Source organism: Cervus elaphus, chromosome 18 (assembly GCF_910594005.1).
Source record: "Cervus elaphus chromosome 18, mCerEla1.1, whole genome shotgun sequence".
Classification (NCBI taxonomy): Eukaryota; Metazoa; Chordata; class Mammalia; order Artiodactyla; family Cervidae; genus Cervus; species Cervus elaphus.
In genome coordinates, this window is record NC_057832.1 from 107,474,058 (window position 1) to 107,494,395 (window position 20,338).

The 20,338-nt window shown below is 45.2% G+C and overlaps 1 protein-coding gene across 1 annotated transcript in view; it reads right to left on the reverse strand.

The window, feature by feature from the left end:
- Positions 1-2,473: 2,473 nt before the first annotated feature.
- The window catches only part of CREB3L2 (cAMP responsive element binding protein 3 like 2), a 131,300-nt gene continuing 113,435 nt past the window's right edge, over positions 2,474-20,338 (reverse strand). Inside the window, exons 9-12 of the mRNA XM_043872774.1 lie at positions 12,347-12,446; positions 11,941-12,067; positions 10,057-10,273; positions 2,474-8,135 (exon numbers count right to left, since the gene is read on the reverse strand). Of these exons, the coding sequence (XP_043728709.1) occupies positions 8,060-8,135; positions 10,057-10,273; positions 11,941-12,067; positions 12,347-12,446 (520 nt within the window). The 3' untranslated portion in view covers positions 2,474-8,059. The remainder of the gene's footprint in view (positions 8,136-10,056; positions 10,274-11,940; positions 12,068-12,346; positions 12,447-20,338) is intronic.

Genomic DNA, 20,338 nt, shown 5'->3' on the forward strand with positions numbered 1-20,338 from the left:
GGGATGGAACCTGTGTTTCCTGCACTGCAGGAAACGGTGCCACCAGGGAAGCCCAAGCCCAGGGTCTCCTTTTCCGTCAAGGCCAACAAGTTAACGGTTATGAAGCAAGGGTGCATAACCTTTACCTCCTGAATCCACTGGTTCTTTCCCCCACTGCATCCCAGCATGCCTTCACCTGGATAGCTCTCATTTTCAGAGATGTGAGGTAGGATTTTACCTAGGAACTGAGCATGGCGGCAGCACTAGACACCTGCTTCCTGGTTCTTTCTTTTCCCAAGAACAAGCTCCACCAACCTGTGTACGCCTCATTTATTTTTTCTGGAACAAAAATGACAACCAGTATAAAACGAGACAATAAATCTGTGTTGAAGTGAAGTGAAGTGAAGTGGCTCAGTCGTGTCCGACTCTTTGCAACCCCATGGACTGTAGCCCACCAGGCCCCTCTGTCCATGGGATTTTCCAGGCAAGAATACTGGAGTGGGTTGCCATTTCCTTCTCCAGGGGATCTTCCCGACCCAGGGATCGAACTTGGGTCTCCTGCATTGCAGGCGGACGCTTTACCGTCTGAGCCACCAGGGAAGCCCCACATTGCTCTAAATCATAGCAGGCCCATCCATGAAACCCGTCCATGAAAAGGTCTGTGAGCCTGAGATCAGCCTCTGATTTGACATCCTGATGCCTAAGGAATATGTTTTAAAACATAGATTTTATTATTATTCAAATACACTGAGGCCAACAGATAAAGAGATGATCGCTATTGAAAAGATAGTTTGTAAAGAAATAAAATAATAGGAGCTTAAAAAATGTTCATCTTTATCCAAAAAATAATCTACAAGAAGATTCAGATTACATATTAATTAGCAGGGAGGTGAATCAAGTTGAAAGAATATGGAACATTATCAATATATTCACTAATAAATAGTGAGTATTTTCTAATGTTTCTATGTCTTACAGTTTGCTAGCTTCTCCAAGTTTTAGTCTATTTTTATAGTGTTTTATACTATTATTATAATTTTTCTATATCATTTAACAGATTTCAATAAACAATGAGTACTTAATAAATATGCAATAATGATTATTAATATTAATTAAAGCTGTTGAAAATTTTTAGAAAAGAAAAGGTAGTTTGTTACTCTCAGTTCCCAAGAAGCACCAGGGATGGTTGAGAAGCAGAGGCGGGTTAGGGTTAGCCCTAATTTTCTGGAGGAAATTTTACAGGAGGAAAATTAGGCCAGAAACTGTAGTTTCTGCAGGAAGGAACATCAAGGCAAGGAAAATAGGTTTAGGGGTGGCTAGTTTGAAGAACTTTAGTGGGCTCTGAGGTGTAGAGAGTGTTTCTAGTGGTCTGGGACCTGGTCATGGTGATTAGGTGATTACGGCAGGGGGACAGTGAGGTCCTGAGAGCTCATAAGGGAGGTGCTTGAGGAACCAGCTCTGGTTTGCACATGAAAGTTATGCTTACAGGCAAGTCCTTTACTATGCCTTGGCTACCGCTGTGAGGAACAGTCAGGCCCTTTCTGGGTCACCAAGGTCCCAGATGTCAAAGTATTAGGAATACAGAAAATACAAAGGCATGATTAATACAGAGTATCTTCAAACCAGTGAGTATTGTCCCCTCCCCACACCCCTGGAAAGATATCAGAATGTCACAGAGGAAGTTTCCATAATAGGCTTGCAGAATAAGAAAGAGGGAGGGTGATTAAAATCTTCCACTGGGAAAGGACCCTTGTGTAGAAATAGAAGATATGGTCAAGGTGTCCAGAAAAGAAAAGCAGCAAGAGAGTAACGCACCCAGGAACTCAAAGAAAGTTTCCGCATGCTGCTAGGAAAAAGAAAGTCTTGGGGGTGGGTGGAGCTCCAGGTAAGTGTGGTCCATGGCCTTAGTCTCTTAACATCTTGGCTACTTTTTTTAAGGTTAAATGAAGCCCCACTCTCTCTGAGTGGAGAAAATTAAATTTGAATACAGAGACTGCAATGGAATGAAGGTAATTCTGCTTGAGTGCATTGACCTTTATCAACCATTTCACCATAATTTCTGGAGCATGAATCCAATGTTAGGCATCCTCTGCAACTGTTTCTATAAAAAAGGATCCTTCTCTTCTGGCTCATGTCCAAGCCATCATTCTCAAGCATCCTGAGACGGGGAAAGAAAAATCAAATCCATGGAGTTCTGAAATCTAGTTAAAGAATAGTTGTAGGAGACAACGAAAAAAGCAGTCGGGCTGCATAAATCTCCAGAGAATATGGGTTTTCTTCCTGTGACTGACTGAAAAAACAATTATATTTCTCAATATTCCTCCAACTGAGACTTGGATTCAGCACTTGATAACATACAAATTGCTGGTTTGAGGCTCTTTTTTCAGTTGCACTAGATAGTTAGGAAAGAATGGCTAGGCACACATAGGCAGATCCAAGCTCATACAAAAAAAACATTTAAAAGCAGAATATCAAGGATTTTCAAGACTGGAAAATGTTTTACTATTTAAGAAAAAATATTTTTATTTGCAAGAAATGGAAATACAAAAGCATAACAATTTAAATTCATTTTTTTCCAAACTAAATACAAGTATCCTACAAAGCATTTGCTTTTTTTTTTTTGGTATTTACTTAGCTATGATAAAGAATAAAAAGCCATTAAAAAAAACAGCATGATAATTGACAGATAATAAGACTCACAATGTAATTAGACTTAAACATTACTGGTCTATATAACCTGTTACCAAAGAGAGAAAGCCCAGCCTGTCAGCACAAACATTAAAGCTCATGGTTGATTATAGTCCAGAGTCTGCTCAGCATTGTTTAAAAACGGTCGCCCACAATTTGTCAAAGAGTGCTGGTGTTTTTCGTAAACTCAGAAAATATTCCGTCTGAAAGAGAGATTTGCTGAACACTGTAGGCCATGGGTCCATGGTGCAAAAAGTTCATGTTTTCAGCCATCTGGTGAGCAAGCGAAGGAGCAGAGAAACAGCTAAAATTGCTGGTGTTGCTTTCCCAGGATGTAGAGGCTACTAGCCGGAACTCACAGAGGACGGGATGAACCGAACAGGAGATGAACATCTCCAGTATGAGGCAAAAAACCCTCAACTCTGCACAGCGGGGCCAGCCCGGGGGTAGGAGGCACTGCAGTCTCCGCCCAGAGGAACTTCAAAGCTTACAGCGTGCTCACGCAGAAAGAGATCTGCTCAACCTAAGCCACAAATTGCTGCACCTCCCATATCACTTAGCTGTTTATCGTCTCACAATAATTAGTTGCCCTTGTTTTCTCCTTCTATAACACTAAAAGACTCATTTAGCATGTGTGTGCATGCTAAGTCACTACAGTCACGTCCGACTCTGTGATCCTATGGACTGTAGCCCACCAGGCTCTTCTGCCCAGATACTCCAGGCAAGAATACTAGAGTGGATTGCCATGCCCCCCACTCCAGGGGATCTTCCTGACCCAGGAATCGAACCTATGTCTCTGGCAGCTCCTGCATTGCTGGTGGATTTTTTTACTGCTGAGTCACCAGGGAATCCCTTACTTAGCACCCAGCATTTAGTAAGGATACAAGAATTATCATTTTCCTTCCTTCTAGAAGCCCAGACATAGCATTCCTGAATTTTCTGTTACCCAAAATGACAACATGAAACATGTCCTGTGGTAGGTGGTACTGACCCTTTGGCCATGGAGACATGGAGTCTGAATCCTCAAAGGCACTGGATTCTTCTGTGCTGAGACAATGTTCTGCTCTGAGGATTTATAATACCTTTAATCCTGGCTGGTCATTTTTTGATGCGACTTCACCTTGGCAAAATGGGATTTTCCTAATGGACGTTACTCTGTTTCTTTTCTCCTGATGTATAGATGTGATCAAGACTCACTTTTAGGAAACCATTTTTGAGCCTTTGGAAGTTTCATCACCCAAACCCACTTCAATTTAGTACTACAAGGGTGTATACAAAATCTCCCAATGACAAGGTGGCCCTCAGTCATCCTGGATTCAAATATAAGGCACATGTAATGCACAAATGAGTGTCCAAGACAAGGGAGGAATGTATTCTTGTGTGTGTCTACATACGTCTATATTTGCGCCCATGCAAGGGGTAGGGGAAGGGAGGCAAAGAGCGAGCTGGCACTTGGGCCTTTCGAATAGTTATTGATTAATGAAGCTTCCTCAGGCCCCTTATTCCCTAATATTCACTAGGGCCTCTTGCAACACTCTTTCTTGGGAATGAATGACAACTCAATGAATGGATGAGTGAGTGAAAGAAGAATCTGAACTCTGTCTCTGGCCACTTCACAGGCCTCTACTCTCTCCTGGAGCTGCCCTCCCAGAGGGTCTTATCCGATCACATGTCTCCTAACTGTCTCAGCGAAAAAGGAATTCAAAGAAAATGACCTTGACCAGAGCACTACCTGCTAATGGTCTGTCTGCACTGCAAGCAGGAGAGCTAGTGTCTGGAATAAAGACTGGACTCCACAGAACTGAATTACTGACAAGAGCACTTGGCAGAGAAGGGGGAGGCTACAGCCTTCTCTTCCATCTCCCATTTCCCCACATTAGCAAGGCTGGCACGGATGCTCCATTTCCCCGATGGGAACTGGGAGGTCTCTGAGCGTGCACCCTGCACAAATGACATGTGTGTTCAGAGGAGCTGGCCCTGAGGGTCCTCTCATCCTGTCCTTTGGTCAGTGTGAGAACACAGAGGAAGGAGACACAAGTGCAAAAAAAATATTTTTTTAATAAAACACTTGTGTCAAAAACTCTGGACACTGACTCACTGCCAGAACAAAAGTGAACCAGTTCAACACTCTTGCTCCAAGGACACATGAGAATCACAGCCCTCTCTTGGCATTCAGGCATGAGGAAGGGAAAAAACCCACGGTGTTTATAGTTGATTTGTAAATAAGCTGCACTAAAAGTTGCTTTCACAATCTACAAATTAGGTCTCTAAATCAAAATCATTTATACTAATAAAAAGGTTATCTAATTTTGCCTGTACTGGTGTCAAAACTCATCCCCACCTCCTGCCCAAAAGGAGCAACCTAGTTCAGCTGTCAGATTTTTATATAACACTCTCTTTATGTGAGCTAGGCTCCAGAGTCCTAACACTTCACAGAAATCCTTTCTTAAACCTGGCACTGAGACCTTTCATTTACAGTAGCCATTTCTAAGTGCAAAGTCCAGAGCTGTGAATAGAACCACACTGGGGAGTCTGGGTTACTCAGGTCTCACCCAGTAAAAAAAAGTATATGTTCTCTGAACTTTTTACAAGACATCTCCTCCACTAGGCTAATCAAAAGAAGAGAAGGGGAAAACCTGCTGACCTAATGGAAAATATATTAATATATTTATCATGAACATTGATTCTTTATGATTGACAGTTGTGCTAACAGTCTCAAACTTTCCAAAACTGAGGTTTCGAAGCTGAAAGCCTGCCACTATCTAACATCTTCAGGGCTAACCAAGTATTACTGACTCATCTATGGCACGGGATGGTTCTGGGGGGGAAACAAATCCACTGACATTGTGAGCTTAACCCTGGAAGAGAAAATGTGCACATTAACTATTTGGAACCAATCTGGTGTTATCCAGCTCTTCAGCATCCTCTGGACTCCGTTACATTCTCCTAAAGGGGTAACTGTTTAGTTCCTCTTCTTTGCCTGAGCAAGGAGTGGGAAGCAGAGGTCTTTCTCAAAACAGCAGCAACTGGTCCTTGGATCCCCTTACAATGGCCATTTGAGCCCTCAGGCTGATGTCCTCTGTCTCTAGACACAGATTCAGTTCTGGAAGAAAGGCTGCCCAGAGATCAAGCCCTGCTGTTTGGAGGGCTGGTGAGAATGAGGTCAAGCGAGGAAATAAAATCCTCAAGGCACTAAGGATGGGCCCTAGGAGTTGGTTCCGACACAGGAAAAGTTTCACTTTCTAATCATCCAAATACGAGAGTTAATATTACCTTCTCACCTTCTTAGCCCCCCCTGACCCCACCCCATGGGCTGCCAGTGCCTGATAATTACATGACATACTAAAGAGAGGGATGGGACAGTAGCGGCCCTTGGTTGGCAGACACCAGTCAGACCCAGGAAGGTCTAGCACAGAAGAGAAGGAGAGAGGAAAGTAGAGAGAAACAGAAGGGAACAGGGAATGTACTAGCATCCCTCCTTCCACACAGCCAGCCTGTCTGGTCTCAGCCTTTGCTGGCCAATGGATGGGGCAGTGAGAGGAGACCACTGTGATCCTGATCCAGCTTTACACAGCGCCAAGAAGAGGAACTTGGCCATCTCCCTGTCGGAACTTTCTCCATCACAGTAGGGAGACAGAAGAATCACCGACGGTGAGCCCTGAAGGTACCAGATCTGCTTATGAGTTTGTTGTTGTTCAGTCTCTAAGTCGTATCTGATGCTTTGCAACTCCATGGACTGCAGCACGCCAGGCTTCCCTGTCCTTCACTATCTCCCGGAGTTTGCTCAGATGCATGTCCAATGAGTCCACTGCTTATGAGGTCTGATGGTAAATGCTAATGATGCCAAATTCTGTGGCTGATATGGAACAGAGGGCCCAGGAGTGGCTTAATCTCTCTTAAGTACAGGTTCCAACGACAACAGAGATGAGAGAGAAAACCAAAGACAAGAGACTTCAAACTAAAAGTGCTTCACCTACTTCTAAAAATAAAAAACAAAATGTGAGCAAATTTCTTACACAAAATCTTTTACAAGCTAGGCAAAAACATTTAAGGGGAGTCTTCTACATTATACAATAAAAAGTCTATTTCTATTTCTTATTTGTATGAAAGAGGAAAGTTGTTTTTTTTTCTTTAAACTACAAAAGTTACTCTTAATCATTAAAAAAAAAAAAAAAAAAGTAGGTTGGGGGATTAGGTCGTGTCTCTTTGGGTGAGCTGCAAAGTGGCCAAACCTGATTAGAAAAGGTAAGACACACATACACAAATGTCACCTGCTCTGACCCCAGGAGCAGGCCTCAGGCCCCGCCTCTGTATGGAGGCAGAAGAGGAAGGGAAAGCAGACAGGTCAGGGGGAGGTGGGGAAAACTGGGCTAACATGGCTGTCTGAAACGCCTGGGGTCAGGGCTTCCCTGGCATGGGTACAGGACCAAAAAAGCCCCCGTCCACAGAGCCTCAGACCTGAGCCCGGCTCCACCTTCCCCTCTGAGTTCATGCTACAGAAGGACACATGCTTAGGGAGGTTCCCCAACTATAATTAGAAGCCTCCAGAAAAAGAAAAAAAAAAAGAAAACACAAGACAAAACACGGCCTGGAAGAATGGGGAATCCCAGAGTCCAGGCTGCCCTCTTTGCTCCACAGGCCAACAGGGGACCTTGTGAGCCTGGAGGGGAGGCGTCCAGATGTCTTCAGTGGTCGCCGGGGAAGCCTCTGCAAGCTAATAAATACTATTTACAAATGGGGAGGAGAAGCCAGGGAGGCAGAACTAGGGGTGTGTGGGGACACAGACTGTGGAGAAATCCTACAAGCAACATGGTGGGGCAGGTTTGCCTGGAGTAGAGAAGCCTGATTGCTTCAGGCATTGCACTTGCGGCCTGAGGGTACGAAGGGGGCGCCTTGCTCCAGTCAAGGGGCCCAAGGCCGGGGCCCAGGGCAGAGCGGCAGGGGGCGCCCGCAGGGCACCGCAGAGCCAGGCTGAGGAAGGCAGGACGTCAGTCAGTGCTTCGCCAGATTCCAACAAGCATCCTGGTAAATTTTTGTGGGGTGAACAACAGTCAGCTCTGCTTCAAGGAGGCGGTCACACCCACCCCGGTGAGAATCGGGCCGTATCTTTTTGGCACTGTCGGTAGAAACAAGCCTGCTTGTCCCACCCCGACCGAAGATAATTGCCTCTGGCAGTAAGCGAGGGACGGGGCGAGCTCCCCTGCGCAGGGAGGGACATGGGACCGGGGGAGGCGCTCTCTCACCGCAGGCGGAAATCCCAGGCCATCCTCCCATCCAGAGCCAGGACCGCTGCTTCGTCCAGATTGGGTGGGCAAAAAGGAAAAGCTTATGACAAAAGGTGGTTTGGAGACGTAAAGGCAAAGTGAAGAGACAGAGGGAGGTGGCGATAGCCTCTTTAAAAGGTGGCGTTCACTCTTCTGTCGAGTTCTACAACTTTTAGGGTCTCATTCCCCTCCAGGTTGGTGTTGACCCTGCGGAGGCATCAGAAGGAGAAAGAAGTCTCACCATCATGCTTGGCGGGATGACGCAATCACCCCATGACTGGACTTAGCAGGCTGGCCCACACATGCCTCTTGTCTTCTTCCCTCCCAGCAGCACTTCTCTGTTCCCAAAGTCTCCTACTACCCGCCTGTCCACCATCCACATTCCTGCCTTTATCCTCATGCCAAAGGAGTCATCGCAACCCAGAGGATAAACATGGTGGTTTGATACTGATTCCTTGTACGTCACTTAAAATTACTGTATTCATTGAGGATAAATACCCCATGCTAAACCCTGGGAAGGAGAAAATAAAAGGATAAAGGCTGATCCTTAGTCTAGAATAAAGATTTTTTTAAAAAAAAATTTTAGATAAAGATGAAACCTTTTTAAAGATTAAAAGATTCTAGATGAAGGTTAAAAAAACAAACCCCAAACTATCATGAAATAACAATGAATATATCATAGAAAATAAATATATTATTATATTGTGTAACAGCCTAGAACATCTCCTAGACGTTCAGAGGAAGGCAATGAGGGCTCTGGTATCAGGGAGACATCCCAGAACAAGAGGGATTTCAATGGGGCCTTGAATAGCTGAGACAAGAGGAAAGAAGACTTTTGTCATGAGCCAAGTTATTGAATGGCTAAGTCTTCTCTGGCTCCCAAGAGTAGTCTGCTCTGGCTTCTACAACTCTCTAGGAAATAATAGTAATATCTAACCTTGTAAAGTATTTCAAAAGATATATATGTCACACTTACATAGTTCTTAAAATAATAAGTGCTATAAATGTTAAATATGTGTGTAGAATATAAACATATAAAAGTATATATAATTACAAACTTTCCCCTGCAGCATTAGGGGAAGAAAGCTCGAAACTTTGAAACAAAAACTTTCCTACTTGTATTGGAATAGCATCATCTCTAGAGGCACGAGGTCAGCTAGACCACCAACCACACCACGTATAGCCAGGACTGTATGCAGACACTCCTTCCTGAGTCCTTTAGTGTACCCAGGCACCCCCCACAGGGTAACAATCCCCAGCAGTTATACAAGTCTTTATACAAGGACTCTTCCTCTAACTATCTAAAGGAAACAACTCATGGAGAACTGGAGGCAAATATATGTTACTTTCAATAATGGAAACACAAAAACAGTGCCTCTCAAAGTCCTTTAGTATGAATATATAACTATCTAAGTATAATTAACACATATTTGCATGTGTGCTAAGGTCACTTTAGTCGTGTCCAACTCTTTGTGACTCCATGGACTGTAGCCTGCTAGGCTCCTCTATCCATGGGATTCTCCAGGCAAGAATACTGGAGTGGGTTGCCATGCCCTCCTCCAGGGGACCTCCCTGACCCAGGGATCGAACCTGGGTCTCTTATGCCCCCTGCCCCATCAGGCAAGTTCTTTCCCACTAACGCCACCTGGGAAGCCCTAATGCATGTTTATTTACATGTAAATCATAAAACTACATGTTGATATATAAGCTGACATATATGTATCTTCAGTTGGAAGGAAGCTTGGAAATGTGCCTTGAGGCAGCGTTTGCATAGCAAGTACACTGCTGTTGCTGGACTGTATGTTTACTTGTGAGACTCTGAGGAGAGGAAGAAGACAGGGAGGAAGGGAGTCAAGCCCTTTCCCCAGTTCTTGGAGCCTGCACTGCCAGCTCCCCAGTGGCATAGCAGACACGGGGCCAGCTCTCACCGTGTCTCTTCCAGTCTCTGTGAGGGCCAGCTGTTGGCAAACAATGGACTCTCCAGAGCCCAGGTGCTGGAAATAGGTCCTGAAAAAGCCGAGGGCTGGACCAGACCAATGGGAAAGTCTACTCTGCACACTGCAGTTGGCTGACTCATAACCCATCACGGGTGCCTTAGAGGAGGTGACCCTGTGTCTGTTTGACTCACATGTGCTGCTGCAGCTCCAACAGCACTGATTTCTCCAGGCTGGTCTCATTTGAGATAATGAAATGGGGAAGATCCACGTCCGGCCTGGACTCCAGCCCTTTTGCCCTGAGCAGAGCGGAGCCTCGGTCCCAGCGCCCCAGCTCCCCAGCTGAGGCAGAACTGGGCGGCTCCTCCAGGGGAGAATGTTCCTCATAGATCAGCAGGTTCCTGGATCTCACTGAGAACAAAGCAAAGTAACAGGTGTTACAAGAGACCACAAGGGTACATCACGCCTCCCCCTAGATGCTCAGGGCAGGGAGATGACAATTCATGGGTTCCTGTTGCCCAGGACTGAGGGTGCCAACTGGAGTTGGCTTTCTATAAAGGCTTCAGGATTTCAGAGTTTGGTGTGTTGAAAAATGATACCAATTATAAAGTGCTGGAAGAACAACAGAAGAACAAATACACAGGAAGAAAACTGCCACCCCCACTGCTTTGAAAATAAAACTCCCCTCCAGGCCACCCCCACCCTTGCAACCATCTGGAGGAAACAATTCATGGAGAAAAGGAGTCAAATATTTGGAGGTGTCCAGACTCAGCTAAAGTAAGCATCCTCAATGAGTAGGTCTTGCATAGGGAGAAGATACAAGGGCAGAAAACTGTGTTTTCTTTCATTTAGAAACTAGAGAGGAGACACAAGGCTAAAGCCATAAATCAAACAACAGAGACACACTCTTTTGTTTTATAGAATAGTTGCATAGCTAGATGGCTCAGCAGCAATTTTCTACAACATAGAAACTTTGCTCTCATCAACTTCCATTTAAATTTAGAGATACATTCCCTTGGAGAAAAAAAAGAATTCCCCAGGAGACCACTGCAATTATTTGTTGAAATGCTGGACCTTCTGTCATATACCTGGCAGAGACACACCTACTTCAGATGTTTCAGAACCACAAAATTATGCCTACCCTCAAAATCCAGTACCCCTAATTCCATATTTGTTCTTACTAGTGTATGTATCTATTTCACGATCCCTACATACCATTCTTTTATTTACCACATACTTAAAAGAGATCATTGATCTAGATGAGACTATCACATCTAATACCTGTGTCTCCAAATTCTCTAAATCTTGGGCATTATATTTTGTAACACAGGCTGATTGTCTCACGTCACTTTACAGATGCTTACTGTGGTAACATACATTTCCACTGAGTAGAATTCCTTTAAAATGTAATGGAAAACTTACTGCTCTCCCACCCCTTCCCTACAAATGCACATCCCTCCCCGTGTCAGAACTCAAAAAGAAGATGTCAGAATTTGCCAGGGAACACAGTCTAGAGCAGAAGTCTGCAAGCCATGCTCTGTGGAGCTCTAGAGAAATCCCAGTGCGTGAGGACCCCAAGGGGAGACCCAACAAGTGGACTGGGCACTTCTTCCCATGGCCCCCTTCCTCCCTTCAGTGGAGAAGTTACACTTTTACCACTCTTTAGACATTAGGCTTTCATATGTAAGCAGAAGCCGAGAACACTACCTGCAAAGTCCTGGAGGTCAGAGTGATGACAGCTAACTACACACTCACTAATTTGGGGGCAGATGCTTCTGTTGATGCTATTCAATCAATGTTTTTTATGGGAGAGAGGGAACAGTGACATTGAATTGTCTCCTCCCAAGGAAGGGATATATATATGTGTTTTTATAGAGAAATGATTTTGAGACCACTGCTCTGTACCCAAGGAACCTTATCATAGAGCCATTTCAAACCAAGTGATTTAATACAGTCCTCCCAACAACAACAACAAAAATTTTAGACTTTCACATAAGACTTCTTTCAGAAAGTTAAGTTTTGAGAAATGAAAGAGAAAAGAAACAAGACATCTCCTCAGCTGCTGAGTGCCGTCTTACCCACGGAGGATGTGTAGGGCTCCTGCAGGGAATGCTGGCTGGGCAGGGCCATCTTGGTGGCAGAAGGATAGGGCCCATAGCCCTGAAAGAAGCTGCCAAATGCTACGGCAAAGCACAGCACCACGACCTGCAGGGTGAGGAGAGAACGTGGGGGCCATCAATTCCAAGATGCACAGAACAAACCTGCAGACCTGCAACTCCTGAGAGGTCTGGAAAGACGACTCTCCTCTGTCAGGACAGCAGACCGCACCCAGATCAATCACTGTCGCATCATAGGAGAGAAACAGCCTCGGAGCGGGCTGTGGTTCCTCCAACCCCCAGCACTTGGATGTGGCAGGCTGGGGAGAGGCTGGAGCCTGGGGAGTGGGCCGGGTTGGTGACGGTGCTGTTCATTTGGGAAACTCACCATGAGGCATGTGCCAGTCTGCGTGCCAGCCAGCTTGCAGGTGCGAGAAACCTTGCCCATCACCAAAGTCTGAAGTTTCTGCAGCTGCTGCAGGAGAGTTCTGCAAACACAACAAATCAAAACCATGAAGGGCGTCTCAGAGATGAGAGAGAACGCTTGTCAGTGATCTCCGCCCCGGGCTCCAGGGAGGCTCCTGTGGCTTTGTGTCTGAATCGGAACACAGTACCAAGAAAAAGGTTCCTCTGATGAAGACACAGACACCACTGTCTTCCAGCACCAGACTCGCAGAGCTACTGGGGCTCAGAATCCACCCCCGTGAGCAGCTTGTCCATTCTATGCTGTTCTAAGAGGCACCTCAGTGCTCCCAATCACCCCTGATCATCCTGGGATCTGTTTGTCAGCCACTGAGAAGAGAAGGACATGGCAACCCACTCCAGTGTTCTTGCCTGGAGAATCCCAGGGACGGGGGAGCCTGGTGGGCTGCCATCTATGGGGTTGCACAGAGTCGGACACGACTGAAGCTACTTAGCAGCAGCAACAGAGAAAAAAAGAAGCAAGAATTGTTGGGGATGGCGACACAGAAGAACTCATTTACCCAAAAGAAGAGAAATACCGAAGAAGATGCAAGAAAGGAGAAAAGCGTGGAGAAGGAGATGCCCAGCAGAGAACAAGTGAAGGGGTGGCCAGCAGCATCACTGAGCAGCAGGTGCTCAGATGGCAGATCTAAAGAGAAGGGGAGAGACAGAGAAGAAAACAGGAAGGGCAGGGAGGCCAACAGCCATGGGCCCCTGAAGACTGTGGTCCTTGAAGGCTCCCAGCACCTCCACAGGCAGACATGAAGCCCAGATACGAAGGAGCAAAGAAGCCAGCTCAGCTGGACACAGGTTCAGAGCCAGGACCCCAGAAGCCATGCTCTGATGCAGGTTTTGATGTTTCTCCAGGGAAAGACAGAGAGTAAGAGACAAAAAAAGGGAGTTGTTCTGCCCCAAATGGGACAACTGCACACAGCCTTAAAAGGGGAAGGGTTGGGGATGAGAATAGTATGTTTTGTTCTGTGTGACATCAGGTCACAAAAGGAGCAGATGGTGACATTCTTTGCAAATTCTGAACAGTGCAGCCACAGAAAAGGATCTCCCAGACTAGGCTCCCAAATTAGAGCCTTGGGGATGAATTCTGTGTGAGTAGCGTAAAGAGCTGAGGCTGCTCCCCACCTTCACCCCTCTTCTCCAAGCCCAGGGCACTCGGCAAAGTGGAGAGATTTTTCATTTTTCAAGCAGATGATTTGTTGAGTCTCAAAGAGTTTTGGAAAATTCATGCTGTGAGGGGGACATGAGAAAGCCAGACAAGTTCACTGGAAAACATCAGCAAATCACTCACTGGCAGAAGAATTCTGGGCATTTGCAGATAACCTACCACCCACTGCAGCCCATCCTCTGAACAGCTTTCAAGGGGACGGGAGAACAGGCAAAATATTCCCAAGTCTGCAGCTGCCCTCAACCTCCCCACCCATGACCAGTACCAGTGAAATGAGTTCTCCCAGGTTTAAGCCAGGTAGGGACAGGTTGGCTGTAAGAATGATATTGCTCTAGCAGTTAAATGGATAAGAGAGTAGGGCCAGAAGTGGAGCCCACAGCACAGGCAGCAAAGGCCTTCTGAACTTAACAACCCCTGTGTGGTTCCATCTACATCCTATTTCTACCTGGGACAGTGGTCCTGTGTGTGTGTGTGTGTGTGTGTGTGTGTGTGTGTATGTGTGTGTGTGTGTGTGTTTAGTCGCTCAGTCGTGTCCAACTCTTTGCGACCTCATGGACTATAGGCCACCAGGCTCCTCTCTCCATGGGATTCTCCAGGCAAGAATACTGGAGTGGGCTGCCACTCCCTTCTCCAAGGGATCTTCCCCACTCAGGGGTCAGACCCGGGTCTCCTGCACTGCAGGCAGATTCTTGACTGTGAGCCGCCAGGGAAGCCCCAACGGTGGTCTTAATGTAAGCAAAACAAAATCATTCACCCCATTATTTAATATCATTAAATTCTATTAATATGGAGGTCTTTTTAGTACATAGTTGTATGTTTTCTTGCTTTATAGTAATCTAGAAGTATAATCAAAAGTAGTATAGACTGGTTTACATTTATATATATTCCAGCAATATATTCTTTAAAAGAATTCTGTGTGTTACTCAGGGCTGAGTAATACTAATGGGGTGATGACTTTAAATTCTACTTTAGGGAATTGTGTCATTTGTGACAACATGGGTGAAACTGGAGGTCATTATGCTAAGTGAAACAAGCCAGATAAAGAAAGATAAATACCATATGGAATCACTTACACATGGAATCTTTAAAAAAAAAAAAAAAGTTGAACTCATAGAAATAGTAGAAAGTGGTTGTCAGGAGCTGGGGGAATGGGAGACAGGAAGTTTGGTAAAAGGGTACAAACTTTCGGTTCTAAAATAAATAATGTCTGAGGATCTAGTGCAAAATATGGTGACTACAGGTGATAACCCCTGGAGGAGCACATAGCAACCCACGCCAGTATTCTTGCCAAGATAATCCCATGGACAGAGAAGCCTGGCAGGCTACAGTCTACGGGGTTGCAAAGACAGACGTGACCAAGTGTGCACACACACACACACACACACACACACACACAGAGGATAACACTGTATCATATAATTGAAAATTGCTAAGAGTAGAACTTAAATGTGCTCACCAAAAAATAAAAATAAAACAAGTAGGTGAGGTGACAGACATGGTCATTAACTCAATGTGAGGAATCCTTTCATAATGTATACATATATCAAATCATTATGCTGTACACTTTAAATATCTCACAAATTTACTTGTCAATTATACGTCAATAAGATGGGGAAAAAAATCAGAAGTTTGCAGCTAAAGGATCTTATGATGCCACAAGTTCTTTTCCTCACGCTTTCTCTCTTCTCCCCAAGAGCACCGCCTTCTTGCACGGCTGCCTTTTCAAAGCTGAGAGCTGAGTGACCTCTGACACACGCTCCTCCTGGATGAACGTTCCTTCCGGCAGAGCTGACATCTGGCAGGCAGTGGCACGCATTTTATTGACGACCGTCTGTCGTGCCAGCCCCAAAGCCCTCTCTGGGTTCTCCCTGCTGTATTTCTGGAAATCCTGGGGGCAGATGCAAAGGCGAGCCTGCCGATAAGAACCACGTTTGACTGCATGGCACAAACCTTTTCTCTTGTATCCTGGCCTCCTCTCATGTACCAGTTAACAGGCTCTTTGTCAGCAGCTACACTACAGAAAGAGGCATCGCTGTTTCCTTGGTGGCCTGCTGAAGGCCATGTCTATACTGCTAGCTGCCACTCCTGATGGGCACCCCAGCTTCCCCGGGGGACCCTGCTGAAGCTCAGCTGTGCTCTGTGTGTGGGTGGGGTGGGGGGGTGATCCCAGCATCCAGACTTCCATTAGACAGCAGATTTCCAGATGTTACCAAAGCCATTCATTTTTGCTCTGAAGTTTTAAGGTGTGTGCGTGTGTGTGTGTGTTTAATTTAATGTCCTGCTATTCTATTTTGTTTGGGGGGTGGCTGCACCAGGAGGAAGACATGGGGAAGCTTAATTCACCCACCAGGGATCGATTCTGTGCCCCCTACATTAGATGCATGGAGTCTTAACTACTGGATGGCCAGGAAAGTCCCTCTTAAGGTGTTTTTAAAAGTGAAACCACCATTTCCATTTTTACTAACAGTCCGTTTTCCTACAACCTTCCTGCCCATTCCCTGCCTCTTGTCCAGTCTTGAGAGCATGAATCACTGAGGAAACCAGTTCCATGCAATACTTGGAATCACTCCTCACTTCCAATTTCTGATTGAGATCACGAGGTCTGGTACCCTTTCCCTAGGATGAAGAGTCTCCCAGGAGGCTCCAGAGTTCATCCTGAAGGCAGACTTCTAACAGGCAGACGCACCTAAGCCCCGGGGTATACCCTGAGGTTCAAGCTGGGTCCCCCAGCTACAGGTGTAAAGTGCTACCAGTTTGAAAGAAGGACCATCTAGGTCTGGCTGGGTGAGCAGGGAGGCCTGTATCTTTAGAGGTGTACGATGCTTTACTTGGCATTCACCAGCACATCCTTTCCAAACTCAAAATAATTATGTGCTGAATCCACTGTAAATGAAAATCGTTGTTTAATGGCCCCTGATTTCTAACAGTTTATAATGCAACTCTTTAAGATGAGCAAACATGTAGTTTAAAATAGATTTTTCAGTTTAAAATTTCTGTGGAAAGCAACAGTAATTTACAACGTGCTGTTTGCTGCTGCTTCTCCTGCTCAGATTAGTGAAGGTAAACTGGTGGGAAGGCTGACGCTCTGAAGGCCCCATCCATCAGCAACAGAGGGATTCTACCCAAGGAAAGTGGGTTGGCTCATCCATCCCCAAAATCAAAACAGATTTCCACGATGCGATAAAGTTTGGGAAATTCATAGACATTCACACAACAGAAACACTCATTTTTTTGTCAAAACCAAAGAAAATTATCAGTGATTGAGTTCCACTGACTGAGTTCTAGAACTTCATATGAGGTACTACATAAATGTCTCAAAGACACGTAACCGTAACTAGAAGACCAAAGATGTAAACACAAACCTATCTGACTCCATAGCTCACGTATTTTCCAATTCAGTACAGCATGGTACCCAAACCTATAGGCTAATACAATTAATGATCAAAAGACTTCTGAGTTAAGTAGATTTTTCTTAAATCCAATGACATTAATATCACACTGAGGAAATTCTCTGGTGGTCGCGTGGTTAGGACCCAATGCTTTCACTGTTGAGGCCTGAGTTTGATCCCTGGTCAAAGAACTAAGATCCTGCAAGCTGCATGGCATGGCCCCTGAAAAAAATATCATATTGACAACAGCACAGTCAAGAGATGTGTCCACTGTTAAACAAGAAAAGATTACTTTCAGCAGTGACCAAACTGCAGACAGAAGGGCCAGAATGTCTCTGATGGCAATGAGATACATACTGACAAAGCTTCAGTGATGTTGATACAAATAAAAGCAATAAGGTAAAATATACATTTCTTGGCAGATCTCAGGAAATGACAAGATAAAAGGCAAGAGATGGATAAGAGAATAATGGGTGTTCCTTAGCCTAAGTCAAGCGTCAGGAAGTCAAACCTGAGCTTTGTTAGGAAAATGGAAATTATAAGCCCTGTCTCTCCACTGGATACCAAGAGAGCTGATGAGATGGCTTTAGAATTACTGCTGCTGCTGTTAAGTCACTTCTGTCGTGTCCGACTCTGTGTGATCCCATAGATGGCAGCCCACCAGGCTCCCCCATCCCTGGGATTCTCCAGGCAAGAACACTGGAATGGGTTGCCATTTCCTTCTCCAACGTGTGAAAGTGAAAAGTGAAAGTGAAGTCGCTCAGTCGTGTCCGACTCTTAGCGACCCCATGGACCGCAGCCTACCAGGCTCCTCCATCCATGGGATTTTCCAGGCAAGAGTACTGGAGTGGGGTGCCACCAGAATTACTAAGTCAGTAATATTCACCAGAATAGGGCAATGAGCTCTCAGGACAAGAAACCTGAATTTAGATCTCAGTACCACGGCTATGTGCTTTTAATCATATTACTTAAGCCCTGAGTTTAGGCAGCAGTTCAATGTTTAGCAATGTCCTCTGAACTGCTGCCTAAACTCAGGACTTGAATAATATGGTCAAAGTTAATTCCCTTGACCAGCTAACAGAAGAATGAGAGAATCCCTGTCTGGGGTACTCTAGCTTTGCTGGAACAAATACACCTTTGCAGAGTGCTTGCTGTTTCTTTCCTCTGACGACAGATGAGTCTCTGCATGGGAAAGCCTGGGACCTCAGGGCTGATGTGCTGGTCTGAGACGACGTGGTACTTTCCCTGGTTACACTGGACAGATGCCATGCCCTGAAGCACTGGGAGCTTGGATGACAGCTGTTTTTCTGCTTCCATAAAGGGCTGGCTGGAGAAAAGGCAGGCCCCAGGTGAAATGAAAGAATTATTTTAAAACTAAAGCTATAGAAAGTCAATCATAGGACAGACTCTCCAACTGTGCATTCAGAGCTCAGTATAAACTTCTCCTTTATTACTGTACTTTAAATCATCAGTGATCATGGCTAATTACGGCTTAATGAATTCTTGGGCTTCCGGGAGCAAGGTCTTAATTTAGAGAGACATTTATCTGGGCCAAGAAATTTTTCACAATTTGTTAAATCGGACTGTCCAAAGCTCAATTGAGAATGTGGATTTTTGTCCTGCGGTGAGATGTAAAAATAAACTTTACGGCTGCGCTCGCACGGCTCCAAGGAAAAGAGCAGTCGAAGGCAGCTGCCAGCCTCGCCCAAAATAAAGCATCACCCTGTATCTTGGGAGATGGATCAAAGGAAATTGGGCAAAACATTCAAAAGTAGCCGACAGTGTGAGACACAGTCTCATAAAAACTGGGAAATGCATCAACAGCCTCATGCGTTTTCTTGTAGTTGGTTTCGTTTTGTTTTCTTCTGTTTCTGTTATTTAAGAGAAACAGTGGGGGTGAGGAAAGGAGGGAGCAAGAGAGAACAAGAGGGATACAGCGACTGCATCTTACGCTTTGAACATTCTAGTATCTGATTTCCCACTGGAGTCAGAAACTAGGACCCAGGAAGAAGGATAAACTGGTGGTTCCCAATTACTTGCTGTGTTAGGAGCTGCAAACCAGGTCCTCTCTATAAAAACACTTTCCATCAAATCCTGTGACACGCCTTTCTCAGATGTGAAACCAGCCGTGCTAGGATGTGTGTGCACATTTGTGTGTGTGAGTGAACCACTCCAGGCACATCAGCCTCCCGTGGGGATGAAGAAACTTTGTTTACACCCTTATGGAACGACTTAGGGCAGTAAGTTCTAAATTCCAAATCATGAACCATTTGTGGGCTGTGGAAACAACTGGGGTGTGACTGATGTATTTTCTAATGCTGCTGCTACTGCTAAGTCGCGTCAGTCGTGTCCAACTCTGTGTGACCCCATAGATGGCAGCCCATCAGGCTCCACTGTCCCTGGGATTCTCCAGGCAAGAACACTGGAGTGGGTTGCCATTTCCTTCTCCAATGCAGGAAAGTGAAAAGTGAAAGTCAAGTCACTCAGTTGTGTCCGACTCTTTGTGACCCCATGGACTGCAGCCTACCAGGCTCCTCCATCCATGAGATTTTCCAGGCAAGAGTACTGGAGCGGGTTGCTATTGCCTTCTCCATGAAACAAAATCAAATAAAACACACACTTTCTGAGGGCCTCACACATAGTAAATAAGTAATTATCTATGAAACATTCATATTAGTCATGTATGTGATGTATGTGTGGTGTATCTGGGTCATTACACAACATGTAAAATGATACGATCAAAAACTGTAAGTGTTATTTAACTACAGTGCTTATGCAAAAAAAAAAATTATTATGAGTGACTATTATGTGGCTTCATGATGGAAGAGGTAGGCATCCATGTTCTTCTGAAGCAAAATCCCACCTAAAGCCCTCCCCATCCACCCAAATCATCCAGAATTAGTGTCAAAGATCTGGGGGTTAGGAGGGAGGTGTTACAAAGCTGAAACATGTACCACAAAGTCCTTAGGTGGAGAGAGATGAGCTGGTAGGCTCTATTGTTAATAATAATGCAAAATACTGCATAACAATATTTAAGGAGATTCGTGTGTGTGTTAGTTGCTCAGTCGTGTCCAATTTTTTGTGACCCTGTGGACTGCAGCCCTCCAGGCTTCTCTGTCCATGGGATTCTCCAGGCAAGAACACTGGAATGGGTTGCTATTTCCTTCTCCAAGGAGGCTTGTGAACTACCACTGCTGCTACTGCTAAGTCACTTCAGTCATGTCCGACTCTGTGCAACCCCATCCCTGGGATTCTCCAGGCAAGAACACTGGAGTGGGTTGCCATTTCCTTCTCCAATGCATAAAAGTGAAAGTGAAGTCGCTCAGTTGTGTCCGACTCTTCGCAACCC